General features: G+C 50.8%; 6 protein-coding genes across 6 annotated transcripts in view; 4 read left to right on the plus strand and 2 right to left on the minus strand.

Moving 5' to 3' along the window:
- Window positions 1-316: 316 nt before the first annotated feature.
- On the minus strand, window positions 317-3,667 carry VTN49DRAFT_4870 (uncharacterized protein; the record flags this gene model as incomplete). Its single annotated transcript, XM_069412864.1, has 1 exon — window positions 317-3,667. The coding sequence occupies one exon, from the start codon at window positions 3,665-3,667 to the stop codon at window positions 317-319; it is 3,351 nt and encodes a 1,116-aa protein (XP_069266789.1).
- A 333-nt stretch (window positions 3,668-4,000) lies between these two features.
- Window positions 4,001-7,573, plus strand: VTN49DRAFT_4871 (uncharacterized protein; the record flags this gene model as incomplete). Its single annotated transcript, XM_069412865.1, has 3 exons — window positions 4,001-4,018; window positions 4,071-6,803; window positions 6,857-7,573. The coding sequence occupies 3 exons, from the start codon at window positions 4,001-4,003 to the stop codon at window positions 7,571-7,573; spliced, it is 3,468 nt and encodes a 1,155-aa protein (XP_069266790.1).
- A 1,048-nt stretch (window positions 7,574-8,621) lies between these two features.
- Window positions 8,622-9,731, plus strand: VTN49DRAFT_4872 (uncharacterized protein; the record flags this gene model as incomplete). The annotated part of the gene is made up of 3 exons (XM_069412866.1): window positions 8,622-8,759; window positions 8,815-9,267; window positions 9,333-9,731. 3 exons carry the CDS (start codon window positions 8,622-8,624, stop codon window positions 9,729-9,731), a joined length of 990 nt encoding a protein of 329 aa, XP_069266791.1.
- Window position 9,732: 1 nt separating this feature from the next.
- Window positions 9,733-10,064, minus strand: VTN49DRAFT_4873 (uncharacterized protein; the record flags this gene model as incomplete). Its single annotated transcript, XM_069412867.1, has 2 exons — window positions 9,733-9,871; window positions 9,940-10,064. The coding sequence occupies 2 exons, from the start codon at window positions 10,062-10,064 to the stop codon at window positions 9,733-9,735; spliced, it is 264 nt and encodes an 87-aa protein (XP_069266792.1).
- A 972-nt stretch (window positions 10,065-11,036) lies between these two features.
- Window positions 11,037-12,641, plus strand: VTN49DRAFT_4874 (uncharacterized protein; the record flags this gene model as incomplete). Its single annotated transcript, XM_069412868.1, has 3 exons — window positions 11,037-11,343; window positions 11,407-11,724; window positions 11,788-12,641. 3 exons carry the CDS (start codon window positions 11,037-11,039, stop codon window positions 12,639-12,641), a joined length of 1,479 nt encoding a protein of 492 aa, XP_069266793.1.
- A 653-nt stretch (window positions 12,642-13,294) lies between these two features.
- VTN49DRAFT_4875 (uncharacterized protein) overlaps window positions 13,295-13,980 on the plus strand; it is a gene marked incomplete at both ends in the record, with an annotated part of 1,402 nt that continues 716 nt past the window's right edge. Inside the window, 2 exons of the mRNA XM_069412869.1 lie at window positions 13,295-13,406; window positions 13,477-13,974. Of these exons, the coding sequence (XP_069266794.1) occupies window positions 13,295-13,406; window positions 13,477-13,974 (610 nt within the window). The remainder of the gene's footprint in view (window positions 13,407-13,476; window positions 13,975-13,980) is intronic.

The raw sequence follows: 13,980 nt of genomic DNA on the forward strand, positions 1-13,980 counted from the left end.
AATGTAGTAGTTCTTTGGCGTCTCTTCGTGTTTGGTGAAATGCCGTGGACGAATTAATAATTACAGATACACAGAGTACCTTTGGGCGTGTCTAGGTATAGTTTTAGGCTGGCCAGTTGGGTTAGGGCTTAAGGAGTATCTGTATATTGTGACTTCGTTACATTGACTGCTCGACGACCATTATCTAGTATACCAACTTTTTACTCCAAAGATATTCCCGAATATGCCAGGGTATGTGCATATTTATAGTTTAGCCTAGTAGCTACCAGTCGTACGTAGCAAGTTAATATCGACCATTGGTATCACAACGGACCGGCTATTTCTCCGCGCTCTTTCCCTTCCGACGCTTCTTGCCGGTTGTCGACGCCTCACTGCCGTCGTTGGACTGCTCGCCATCGGCACCTCGCTTGCGCGTCTCGGCTTCAGCACGCAAGCGGCTGAACGCTTTCTCCATTCGACTCTTACCCTGAGAACGCACACGCGGCGCGAATGCCCCAGCGCCCTGACCTCCGCTGATAAAGCGGGTGATGTTGGACTGTGTGCCTTCTCGCTCCCGCTGGTTCATGTCGCGGATGACGGGTAGTAGGACTTGGTCCGTTCGTTCTTGGGACCAGCCGATGGTGGACATTAGGAACGAACGCAATCCATCGAGATCTGGTACTCCCCACTGAAACTCGGATGGATCTGGGTCAACTTCAGGTTCCAGATACGCAGTGTCCACGCGAGGGTCGGGAAAGTTGGGAGGCAAGAATAGCTTGGATACAAGCTTCTTGAACTTCTTGCGGAAGGCAGAGTGAGTGTCATTTGGGATTTCGACCCCCATCTGGACCTGAGTCCACCACTCTCGGAACTCGACGAGATCCCGAAATTCCGTGACAATTTCCAGAGCAGTCACAGGACCAACACCGGGGATGCCCTCGGTGTAATCGCTTCCCAACAGGTGGGCAAATTGAATGAGTTTCTTGCGGTCCAGGGCATATTCCTTTTCCATGTCGCTAGTTAGGTAACACTCCACGTATTTCCCCTGGTTAAACATATTCTTGTAGACGCGAGTCCCCCCAAACAAAAAAATGTCGCTGTCATCCGTAATGATGCCATCTACCAGTCCCAGCGAGACAAGCTTCGCACACTGCGCCTCTGCTTCCATCGGCGCCGTGATGTACGGCAGACCAAAGAGACGAAGCAATTGCTGACACTCGGTTATCATGATCTGGGACACTTCATCGGCGTCGCGGCGGTCCTTCCGTTGTTGGTTCCGGAGCTGCTTCAATTCCTGCTCAAAGTTTACAGCACTTCCAGCCATGGCACCGTTATTCAACATAGATGCAAATCGAGCGTGTTCTTCCGCTTCAGCAGCAAGTTGTGCCATGAGCTCTTCGTCTTCAGGGTCAGAGAACTCCACGTCGTTGTCAACGGGAGCATTGTCCTCTTCCTCGATAAACAGAGGAGCATTGGTGGTATCATTGGCCACAGAGTGGTTTATATCCGCTGCGCTGGATATTCCAATATCTTCCGCATCAGGTGAAACTGACTTTCGTGATGATGTGCCAACTGCTTGTTTCCCTGATGACTGTGCGGCTGCTTTCTCTTCGTCATCACTAGGCTCCCATTCGTACGGCTCTTCGTCATCAGAAACCTGATTTTTCGATGAACCTTCAATTTCCACGTTTGTTCTCTTTGGGGTCGGAGAACGTGGTGTCTGGATCGCTTCAGATACGTCCTTCGTAAGAGGCGAGTGTTGTGAGGATGGCTCTTCAACCTCGGCCTTGTCATCGTCCTTGTCCAGGTCGATGACAGTTTTCTTATCAGGCAGTTCATCCACGTCAATCACCTCCGGAGATCTACGAGTGCCCATGAAAATATGCGTAGATGACATATTGTCTCGTGGTCTTAGAGGTGCCTCCGTTTCCTCTTCGTCGACGAAGTTCGCCTTGGTGGAAGGCTCACCTGCAAACCATGGTGGCATTGAAACTTCTTTCTTCTCCTTCTTTTCGGCCTTTTTCTCTGTTTCCTTGGCGGCTTCCTCCCTTAAAAATCCCCCAGCAGTCTCTGGGATAGGCTCAGCCTCCGCATTCTCAGGTTTCCGGCCTTTGGTGACCTTCAAGGGCTCGAATGGCAATGGCCCACTGAATGCATACTGCTCGATATTCGGTGCCATGGAGACGGGCTTCTCCGCGGGCATTGTTCGCTTGGACTGTTTCAAGGCAGCGCTAAAGTCCATATCGTTGTCATCCTCAGAATCAGGCGTTAAGTCCCGCTGTGTGCTCTCCATTGGAGGCGCGGCCTGCGAAACTGACTTGTCGTGTGCTGACTCATCATTGTCGGATGGATTCTCCAGCGATAATGCGATCGCTCTACGAAGATCCTCATCTTCCCCATCAGCTTCCTCGAAGAGATCCCTTGTTTCCGCGTTCTGCGTAGAAGATTCTTGGAAGAACAAGGAGTCATCAGCCTCCTTGCCGGCGAGACCGTCATTTTTAAGCGCTTCCGACTCCGACGGGAGCGTTTTTGTTTCCTCAATTTCTCCAGTTTCATGACGAGGAATCTTGGGGAGCCGATTAAGACCTTCGATTGGAACATCCTCGAAACCATCTCCGTCTTCCTCTTCTGAATCTCTATCCTTCCAGTGCGCAGCATCTTTCTGGCCGTAATCATCGACATCTATAGGCTTGTCACGCTGCCCAGCAGCTTTGTTGCCAACAACACCAAGTGCCCAACCTCCTTCAACATCGGGATCCTTCACAAGAACGTATTCTTTACCTCGCTCTCCAGCAATCCGTTGGCCAGTAGCGGAGAGCCCATCCGCACCATTCATTCCATTGAGGGTCATCAGTCGCTGAGTGAGATCGTTGCGCTCACGAACCCGTTCAATCTGAAACTTCGAAAACGCCATGCGATCGGGAAACATAGCGTCCAACTGTTCTTTTGAATATCCCATTCGTAAACGACTGCGAACTCGGGCAGCATGCAGAATGTTATATTGGTCGGTGACCGGAAGACTGCGAAAGAAAGGGCTGTCGAAGTCAATCTTCGAGAAGTCGTAGACGCTAATGTCCTCCCCCGAGTAGAATTGTCGAGCATATTCTTCAAGTTCTTCTTGTGACATAATCCTGGGATCATCTGGCGCGCCCATTTGATCCAGCGAAACGTCCAGATCAGGAAGATGGTATGCATCTGTTTTCCGAAACCTGCGATTTTGCCGCTTTTCTTTCTCAGTCATGAAGATTTCGTCCACGTAGTTTGGCTGCTCGGAGATCTCCTCTTCAGGCTCCGCATGTTGTGCGGGAGCCTTTCGTTTTTTCTTTTCCTCTTCTGCCAGACGTTGTATCTGAATCGCAAGCAGTTTGCCAGCCGTCCTGACTGCATCTTCCCTTCGACCTTCTCGTCTTTTTTTCCTTGCCGCGATGGTCTGCCGCTTCAGAACCGGAGCGCCTCCGTCGAATACGAACACCGGTTTAATGCCATAGTACAGGAGCTTGCAGATGCGTCGAAAGAATCCTACCACATGCGCATTCCGCAGCGCATTTCCTTCCTTGTCTCGGACGGCTTTGAGAAACTGATAGATCCAAATCGACGCGTCGACGGCAAGCCGCTTTCGATTCAGCGTCTCAAGCTTGACCGGTCGAGCACAGGGTTGGACAACAGACCAGAGTCCGGTGACACCCATGGCTGGATCGCAGCTGAGTAATGGTCAGTCAGCCGGTCCGTCAATATCCCCGAGTTTCTCTCATGTCATCCTGGCGTCCAGTTACTGCAACTTCGATGGTGGGTGATGTTGCCTGGAGCTATCGGCGCCGATCAACCACGCGAATCGCGATCTGTCACTTGATCGCGTGATCACGTGATGATAAGCTAATATATCCTCATACAGTAAGCGGGGAGTACTTGTCTTGGCATCAAAGAGAAATTCGCGGCGTCTGACAGACAAAAAGTAGGTCATGTCACAATAGTATGGGCTTTTTGAGTTTGATTGGCATCCTGGAATTTGATACGTCACTCAATGTCTAGGACCTTTGAGGTGAGTAGAGTTCTGGGCGTTCGTAAATGTGATCCAGGCCAACGTATTGCAGCATGCCGATGCTCGGGTCCCCGTTACTGGGCTGGCAGAGTTCAAATATGGCTCCTCGAGCCTTCTTCTCCAAGGGCAAGGCCCGTTTATGTCGGTGATCTCTAATGAGAGTGGAAAACAAATTGCTGGCCTTAAGGTGTTCCGGCGAAACAATGTTCATGGATTTATGATTGATCGCGATTTCAACGATAATGTCTACATTCTGGTTTGGGGTGGACAATCACTTCGTGTCGTTCAGTTTTCTGGTCAAAAATCGAAGCCAGATTCGAACGATGCATACCTTGTTAATTGTACTGCAGAGTATGCTGCTCCAGATTGGATCTTTGATGCGTGTGCTCCCCATACGGATGATCAGGAGGCTTTTGCCTACCTAGTCACAGCCCATAATGCTGTACTTCGCGTGAAGCTCTCAAATCTCGGCTCATCCAGGTACCCGAGAGCTATTTTCTTGCAACAGCTAGTAATGGGCGTCAAGTCAATACTCTACTCTGCGGATATTGTGGCTTTTGGTCCATCACATATTGTGATTGCAGGTGGAACGGTTTTTGGTGAGATCATCGTGTGGTCTTGCTTCCTAGACAGAACGTCAAGTTCCAAACCTGATGCCACTGCTGCTATACATCATTTCTTCACCGGCCACGAGGGTTCAATATTCGGTGTCAACATATCCCAAGAAGTGCTAGACAAGGACGGGAGGCCCAAAAGGTTTCTGGCAAGCTGCAGCGATGACCGAACCATTCGGATCTGGGACATTTCCGACTGTTGCCTTGCTACATCTGCCGATCCGTCAGCTTACTGGACAGACGGCTTTGAGCTTCGGAGCACAGGCTTTGGCAGCACAGCAACTGAAAATGTGAAAGCTGGCTCTGAGAAGTATGTTGCGAAGGTTTATGGACATCTTTCGCGAATCTGGAAGGTTAAATTCCTTCCGACGGTGACCAAGCACGTGCAACGGATAAATCTTATTTCTGCTGGAGAAGACACTACATGCCAGCTCTGGTTGCTTGAACTACCCTTGAACCCGGAGCAACAGTATCGGCTAACAAATGTCACGACTTTACACCGCCACGCGGGAAAGAATATTTGGTCGGTGGCTCTGTCAAGCGAACCCCTGGAGATCTATACAGGTGGTGCCGATGGAGCATTGAGATCGTTCCGGTTGTCTTTATTTGGCGATGTAATAGGGCATCTAACTGGGCAAAATCAGTCAAAGATTCCATCTCAGGCTTACTGGAGTTCCAAGGCCGTGGAGAAAGCAGGCAGATCAAAGGTCCAGACGGATGACCAGCCAAAGGTATTTGCTTTTGTGTCGAAGGAAAGCTTTCTACGAATCAGTGCGTCCGGTGTGGTACAAATTGGCCACATCGAAAATGGAGAGAATGACACCCAACCATCAATTGTTTGCGAACCGATATCTGTTGTTCCCGACCTCAAAGGTTTCGCTTCCCTATCAAGTCTCCCGCGGACGGGAATCGCCATTATTGGCAGTGGCAGTGGGCTGATCCGATTATTCGACTACTCCTCAAGGCAATTGTTCGACCTGGTCACTGTCCAGTCCAGGCCGGTTACGATATATCTTTTCACGGCTCATACTAGTCAAGACGGGGGTTCCACACTTAGGCGTCGTGTGGAATTTGCAGTCACGTACCCTAATATGCCCTATGCAGATTTGTTCTCTGTTGAGCAGGTAAACAGCGAGACTACGCATGCCGACCGCGCGAGGCTGCTTCTACCTGTTCCGTTTGCCGTGTCGTCGTCTACTCTCTTGCTTGACGGAAAGTATATAATGTTCGGGGGGAAATTCGGAGGGATGGTCCTATATAAAGTGGAATACGGGACGGACTGTGAGCTCATCTGGTGTGATCATCGAGCACACGGGACAAGTCTCGTCAGCTTTATGGGGACTATACCGAAAGAAAATGATTTTGAGAAGTCGACGACAGACTACTTAATGACTTGTGGTCGTGACGGGAACTACTCTGTTTATATGTTCGAATCTAGCTTCTCCGCACCTCGAATGATCCATCGCGCGTCCCTGCCACTTGGGCAGATCGAGGGGTTCTATTTTGATCCCACGACCAAGCATCTAATGTTCATTGGTTTCCGTGGAACCATGTTCGTGCTATGGAACGAATCCACCCAGAGCGAAATCATGACATTCGACTGCGGAAACGTTCACCGATGGTGGGTTTTCCAACCCTACGAAGATATCCCCGAGTGTGGAGTGATATTATGGAACCAAGCGCGCTCCCTGCACGCAATTGATATACGAACCTCTGAAAGTCGAATCATTCGTGTGGGAAGCCATGGAAGAGAGATCAAAGATTTAGCTGTATTCAATCCGCCGCAGAAGAATGCTGCACCGTTGATTGCCAGCGGTGCAGAGGACACGGCTTTGCGGATATCAACTCCCTCCACCTGCGAAACAAACCCAATGTGGGGATCTCTCCGGTCGTTAAGAGTGTTCACGACGCATCAAACTGGGCTGCAGAAGGTATCCTGGTCCAATGATGGGAGGTACCTGTTTTCCAGCGCTGGACAGGAGGAATTCTTTGTCTGGAGAGTGCGCTTAATTCCGGTATTCGGCCTAGCTGCAATTGTGGAGGCTAGGACCGAGCCGGTCGACAAGAATGCGGATCCGCGAGTGACGAATTTTGATATCCGCGAAATCGAAGCCACTTCTGAAACAGATCGATTTCTGATAGCTCTTGTCTATTCGAATTCGGTAGTCAAGGTGGGTGTTTTCGTTCTCTATCCTTTCGCTAGCCGGTAGACTAAGTTGTATAGGTCTACTCGTACGTCTCAACCGAAGTTGCCCACACCTTTACACTGCTGGCAACGGGAACATATACGACCAATTGTCTTACCCAGGTTCAATTCCTGGACTTAGGCTCGTCGACCATTCTAGTGACTGCTGCAACCGACGGTCATTTGGCAATGTGGTCTCTGGGCCCATTGCTGGAAAAGATGAATGACAGTGATGGCCACCTTCGGATTTCTGAAGATGCCCAACCGGATGCGCTCACATATCAGCTTCGTTACCGGATCCACGCCAGCAGCGTCAAAGCCCTGGAAGTCCAGAGGCTTTCAGATGACCGTGTGCTCTTGATTGGAGGCGGCGACGACAACTCCCTTTCGGTTACACTTCTCTCCGCCGCGTTCACCGCAGCCACAGTTTCTATTCCAAATGCACACGCGGCGACCATCACGGCCGTGAAAATAGTGGGATTCGAACCCGCGTCCTCCGACAAGCCACGCGCAACTGTGATGCTTGCATCAGCCGGTAATGATCAGCGAGTCAAGATCTGGACCATCACTGTTGACGTCGCCCAATGTGGCGTCGATGCTATCTCCGTTACACTACATCTTGACAGAGCGAGTTCGATTGCCGATATTTCGGCGATGGACATTCTTGGGCTCTCAGCGCCTGACCGTCAACTAATCATCGCTGGCGTGGGTTTGGAAATTCTGCCGCTAGAATCATTGCTGGAAAGTAGAGCGTGACTGATTTCTACCTAAAAATTCAGATCGAACAGAACTCTGCATCAAAAAGTTGCCTTGACGCTTTATGAACATAGAAGCCTTTAACAGTTTATCATAGACGCGATTTTACTATCCAATGACTTCAACTACAATTATCAACGAGTATACGGAGGACGGAGTAATTGAAGTCAACCTCTAGTTCACTGTATGGCTTCGTGCCAAGTCTGAGAAGCGGTGAACATTGGCTATTTCCACATCACATACGAGTATTCCTTGACAAAATAAATCGGAAGTCTGATCGACGTAGGAATGCGTGAAAGAATGCGTGTCTGCCATGTCCATATCCAGCTGTGAAGCTTTCTATCCGAAATTCAGCTGGAATCCGACGGCTTGGTTAATCTCGATCGGGTTAGGGTCAGATCTTAGTAGAGGCGCACTATTCCAATATAAGTAATGTCGGGGAAATAACCTATCCTTAGCGAATCAGATCAACCTTCAATAACCAGCCACATCATTCGGTCTCCACCAGCAGACTTGGCGGCTTGGCGAAAATTTGGGGAGACAAGGCCAGGCCAGGCAGCTAAGGTGGCCATCTTAAGAGAACAAAAACATCAATTTGAACGATGAAATGCTCAAGAGAATAACGAGACAAATTCATAGGACGAAAAACACTGTAGCTTGCATTAAAGAATCTTGTACAAACTCGCAAGGCACAGAAAGAATGATCATAGCACACAGCCACTTTTCTCTCAAAATAGAAGATTTCGTATTAATTCCTGCCGAGCCACCCAATATGGTCCAATCAACGTGCGTCATTTCTGAGCGGCGGTGCAGGTTGTTATGGCTCTCTTGATGACGACGAGCGCAGGTCGGTCATATCATGCCTGCATATAAATGCCTGATCAACTTATTCAACTTTTCCATCCCAGTTTTCAGCCGCTTTTCATCAATCTGACCGTCATTCGTCCTCCTTCGGTCGTTAGGGATTCGAAAAAACCCGCCGTTAGATTCGCCACCCTCTATAAGGAACTGAAGACGTGAATCGAGAAAACATCGTAAGGTCGCAAACATGGGCAAGGCAGGCCGCATCGCCTGTATTTCGCTTCCATATCTCCTGACCATCGGAGCATTGGTTCCCTTGCTCCTGGTCTATCTGGGTGGCACCAACTCCGGCTCGGACACCCTCACGAATCTCTATTTCTTCCGAGTATGTCTGCTCCGGAACGCCGACGCCCGGGGAATTCTCGCTGACAACTTTCTAGGCCGATTTGTCTAATTTCACTCATAATAGCCAATCTCTGGGGGAACAAATTCAGAATCTGGCGGGCGACATCGCAGGGTTGAACGATGACCAGCTAGGTAAAGCGCTGCAGCACGCCCGGGAAGAGTTCAATTTGCGCGATTTCTACACTATCAGCCTATGGGGATACTGCGCCGGTAACAAGACCAATGATGGCTACGAGGTCGACTACTGCTCCAAGCCCAAGGCCAGTTTCTGGTTCAATCCAGTCGAGATCTGGAATCTGAACGAGACGGGCGTCGATGAGCTGTTTCCCAGCAATCTGAACCGGGCCTTGGACATCTACGAGACCGTGTCCAAGTGGATGTTTGTGGCCTACACGGTTGCCGTCATTGCGACGATCATCGAACTGATTGTCGGTCTGTCTGCTATCTTCAGCCGTTTGGGCAGCTTGGTTACCAGTCTCGTCTCGGGGGTATGTGCTTTCTGGCTTCCCTCTTTTTTTTTTTTTCCCTGCCAAATCACTAATCATGATATCAGGTTGCCGCGCTCTTTACCGTTGCCGCGTCCGTCACCGCCATTACGCTCTTTGCTGTGCTTAAGGGCACATTCAACAACGTCTTGGAAGAATACAGAGTCCACGGCGATCTGGGCCGCAACATTTATGTGGCGACCTTCATTGCCTCGGCGTTCGCGTTGGCTGGCACTCTGTTCTGGCTAATCAGTTCGTGCTGCTGCTCCGGTCGCTCTCCGTACCACGGTGACCGCAAGCGTGGTCTGCTCGGCGGGGAGAAGACTCCTTACTCGTATGAACGCGTTGGCAGCCCATACATGGGCCCTGGCCACACCAGCCCGCTGCCGACCTACACCCCTGGCAGCCATGTTCCCATGCAAACATACAATCGCAGCGAGGCCTATGAGCCTTATCGTCAGGTTTAAGCTATGACTTTCGACATTTGTTTCTCTTTGATTTCATTCCTCTTTTCTCGCAACTCAAAAGTGTTTTCATGAATGGCTCCGAAACGAGCCATGGAAGCGCGACGATTGTGCTGTGATGAATCAGGATTGATGAGTCCATGCTGAATCACTCTCTGGAAATGATTGATAGACTGGCTTTAGGATCTTGGGAGGCCACGGTTTTATGTACTTTACTATGTTCGTTTGACGAGATATGATACCCATTAATGTCAAGAATTGTTCAAATATTGTCCACAAGTTAAGCGCCTTGGAGTAGGTAGAATACGGAGTACATTGCCCTGGAAATGGATTCATCTGACGCGTCGTCTGCCAACGGCTGAGTTCAATTCATTTGTGGCTCTTCCGGGAGATCCGTCGGTTCCTTTTGCTTCGATCCCGCGGTCCCAACACAGCATAAGGGTTCATGAAGCAGTGAGATCCCGTATAGGTTGTCTAATATCACATAAACTCAGCTAATCACCGATCTGCTTCGGAGCATATGCCAACATGTGAGGTTTTCGAGCCATCGTCACTGAATAGCAGGTGACGCTGAAAGCCAAGACTGCCAAGCCCGCCGCACGTTGCCAGAGCCCCGAATTATTACGCGTACACCGGGCTTTAGTCAGTCGTAACTGTGCACTCGCACGATTGATTTCCACGCTCTCCCTTTCTAGTAATAATAGTATTTCTAATATACTCCGTATCATGGAGATTCAAACAGTGAGCTCCAGGGGCAGGGATCTCATTGGATCACAAGCTAACCTTAGCGCCCCTTTTGCTCTCCAGTTTTACGAGTGCCAAGTCGGTAAGATAGCCCTAATATAGGCATTGCCCAAGCAAAATCGCTGCCAGACCGCGTAGGTTTCCCTAATCCCCAGCAGAGTAACCTGGTTTTCTCAGGATTAAATGTTAGATTCCGCAAATTCCGTCTCGTATCCTTTTGCTAGGCAGAATTATGGAACACTTTCTGCAGCAATCCGTTTGCGGAGGCTCCTCTAGCCAAGCATTGGAATCTCAAATCACTTTTGCGGCAGTGCTGCTGCAAAGCCCCCCAGGTTCATCATCATCAACAATCTGTCCAACTCACCTCTCGTAATTCCGAAGTACGTCCGACTGAATATTTATTCAGCGGATTCAAATACAGACAGGATACCTCGCGATTGATCGATCGGATTGATCTTGAGCTTATTCTTGCCGGTTGGGACCCGTTAAGCTTTCTAGAACCCTTCTCTCCCGCAGGTCAAATCGCGTGCAGAAACCCAAGTGCTGCGCAGAGTGCGCTGAACCATGTTGACAATGAAGACGGCTGTCGTTCTGACAGCCTTGCTGTCCTCGGCTCTGGCCGACCCAAAGGTCGTCCAGATGGAGGTGGAGAGACGACCGAGCACACAACGCATGGCTCAACTTTCAAAACGGGATGATGTTGCCAATGTTACGCTCAGCAACGCCATTTTTGATGGCTTATATTTTGTCAATGTGACCATTGGGAGGCCGCCGCAAATGGTGCAGTTGCAGCTCGATACGGGAAGTAGTGACATTTGGTTTTTCGGCCCGGGGTCATGCAGCTCAAGCTCACAGTGTCGAGGCGGAGAATGTGAGTGATTCCTCCTTCATTTGCATCGGCCGTTGTTCGCTAACAGCGCGTTCGTTTATGCAGATGACCCGTCAGAGTCGGACACGGTAGAGATCATCGGCAGAGGCGATTTCTTCATCCGATATGGTACCCCAGGCTCCCGCGTCGAAGGCGATTATATCCTTGATTCCTTATCCATTGCGAACGTCACCGTCCAAAACCTCACCATGGCGTACGCAACTCGAGCGCGAGCCGTCACCACGGGTATCATGGGGATCGGATTCCCGGAGAACGAGGCGATTGTTGCACTAGGCGGAGACCCGTACCCGAATATCATGGACTTGTTGGTTGAGCAGGACCTGATCAACACGAGAACGTACAGTTTGTACTTGAATGATCTTGGTACGCATTCCCTTGGCTGGGGAATAAGCAAGGGGGGAGGCATTAGAGGTTGACCAAGTTTAGATTCCAAGTATGGGACCATTCTGTTTGGCGGATACGATCGCGCGCGATTCACCGGCCCCTTGCGAACATTGCCGATACAGCCCGAAAGCGACGGCGTGATCCGGAGCATGACGGTAGCCTGGACCTCACTCGCGATCACCGATGGGGACGACACCACGCGCATCACCTCGGGTTCATTCGCGGAAGCCGCCCTGCTCGATTCCGGCTCCACGATGAGCTTGATTCCGGACGAGCTCTTTGAGGAAATCGTCGACCGGTTTGATGTGATCACCGATAGCCAGGGTCTCGGGTTCGCGTCGTGCGAGACCCTCGAGGACGACGACCTTACACTCGATTTCGGATTCGGCGGAGAAGACGGTCTCACCATCCGAGCGCCCATGCGGCAGTTCAGCCTGCCGGTCTGGGATATCACCGGGGATCCACTGGAATTCACCAACGGGGAGCGGGTCTGCCAGCTCGGCCTGATGCCGCAGAGTGCTCTCGGCCTGCCCATCATTCTGGGCGATACCTTCCTGCGGGGAGCATACGTGGTCTACGATCTGGATAACCAGCAAATCTCCATGGCGCAAATTGTTTACAACGCCGTTGATAGTGACATTGTTGAGATTACAGAGGAGGATAACATTGGCGAAGGGCCCGTCATCACTGGTGTTTCCGTCACGCAGACGGCCACTGGCGCCCCGGCACCGGGATACGAACCAACCAGCACGGGCAGCGTCTCTGAATCTGAATCTGATGATGATGATGACGAGGACGCCGGCATTCCATCTGCTCAAGTGCCGGGTCTGCTGAAGAGCATTGGCGTTACCGGGATATCCATGCTGGCCGGAATGGCGCTGTTTGCGCTGCGCTGATGGGAGGATTCTCCGGCATTTATCTCATTCATTCGCTATACTATAATGATTTTGTCTCTGTGTATATATGTGTTTTCTTGCTCATGTGTAGCATATTGCATCATCCTGTAATTACACGTCGGGAATATGGGTTAAAGCATCGGATGTAATCACCGGTGGGATGAGAGGAGAGTAGAATGAAATTTCATCGGAAGACTGTACAAGAGCCCTAATCCGATCAATCGGGGAGGACAGGGCGGTAATCCCCCCGCATTCGGCATCAAATCTGGGGATGCATTGGAGAGATACCCGGATCAAGCACCCCACATTTTCAGAGCTCTTATCACATTCCACAAGGAACAGATCTTCGTCCGTGATCATCTCATGGCCATGAAGGATTCAGAAGGCTGCTGTTTGAGACTTGCCTGATCATGATGCCCCGCTTCGTAGCTTGCCCTCATGTTGGTGCCAGTTATCTTCTGGATCCCACAAAGACTCAACGGGACCACAACTACCCGAGCCACGGCACAAGCGTTTAACCCATACGTTCCCCTGGTCAAAGAAAAGCATGAGATGGAGAACGATGTGGGGCTTCGTTGACGGCGCATAAGTATAAACTCGAAGCCATGCATGGCTCAACAAAGCATACAAAGTAGCAAAAACCCAGCATCACCATGTCCCTAGTCGAGTTCAACCCGGCGCTGCTTCCCACGCTCAAAGACCGGGTGGTCGTCCTAACGGGCGGCGCCATGGGCGTTGGCCGGGCGGCCGTCGAGCAATTCCACGGTAGAGATCACACACACGCGCGCCCATCCGGCTAGATTGCCTCGAAGTTACTAACATGTGAAACGAACAGCCGCTGGCGCCAAGGTAGTCTTTGGCGACATCGACGACACCCTTGGTGAGAACCTGGTGTCGAAACTCGGCACGGACCGCCTACGGTACGTCCATTGCGACACAACCAGCTACGCAGATCAACTGCGACTCTTCCGCACCGCGGTCGAAACATTCTCAACGACGGGCGGCGTCGACATTGTCGTTGCCAATGCCGGCATCGTGATCCACAAGGATCCCTTCCTGCCGGATCAGGATGTCAACGTGGAGCCGCCGATGAAGGAAGTCGACGTTAATCTGCGGGGCACAATCTTTACCACCCGTATTGGTGCGCATTATCTGCGACAGAATGGGGGTGGTGACTTGGTGCTCGTGAGCAGTATCGCCGGGTTCAAGGAGTCTGGCGGTTTGTGCATCTACACTGCGACAAAGCATGGTGTGATTGGGATTCAGCGTGGATTGCATGTTAATGTGATCAAGGAGAACATTCGGATTAACACAATCTGTCCGTGGATGACAAGTATTG

The sequence above is a fragment of the Thermomyces lanuginosus genome (genome assembly GCF_041956635.1).
Source record: "Thermomyces lanuginosus strain ATCC 200065 unplaced genomic scaffold VTN49scaffold_32, whole genome shotgun sequence".
NCBI classification, from domain to species: domain Eukaryota; kingdom Fungi; phylum Ascomycota; class Eurotiomycetes; order Eurotiales; family Trichocomaceae; genus Thermomyces; species Thermomyces lanuginosus.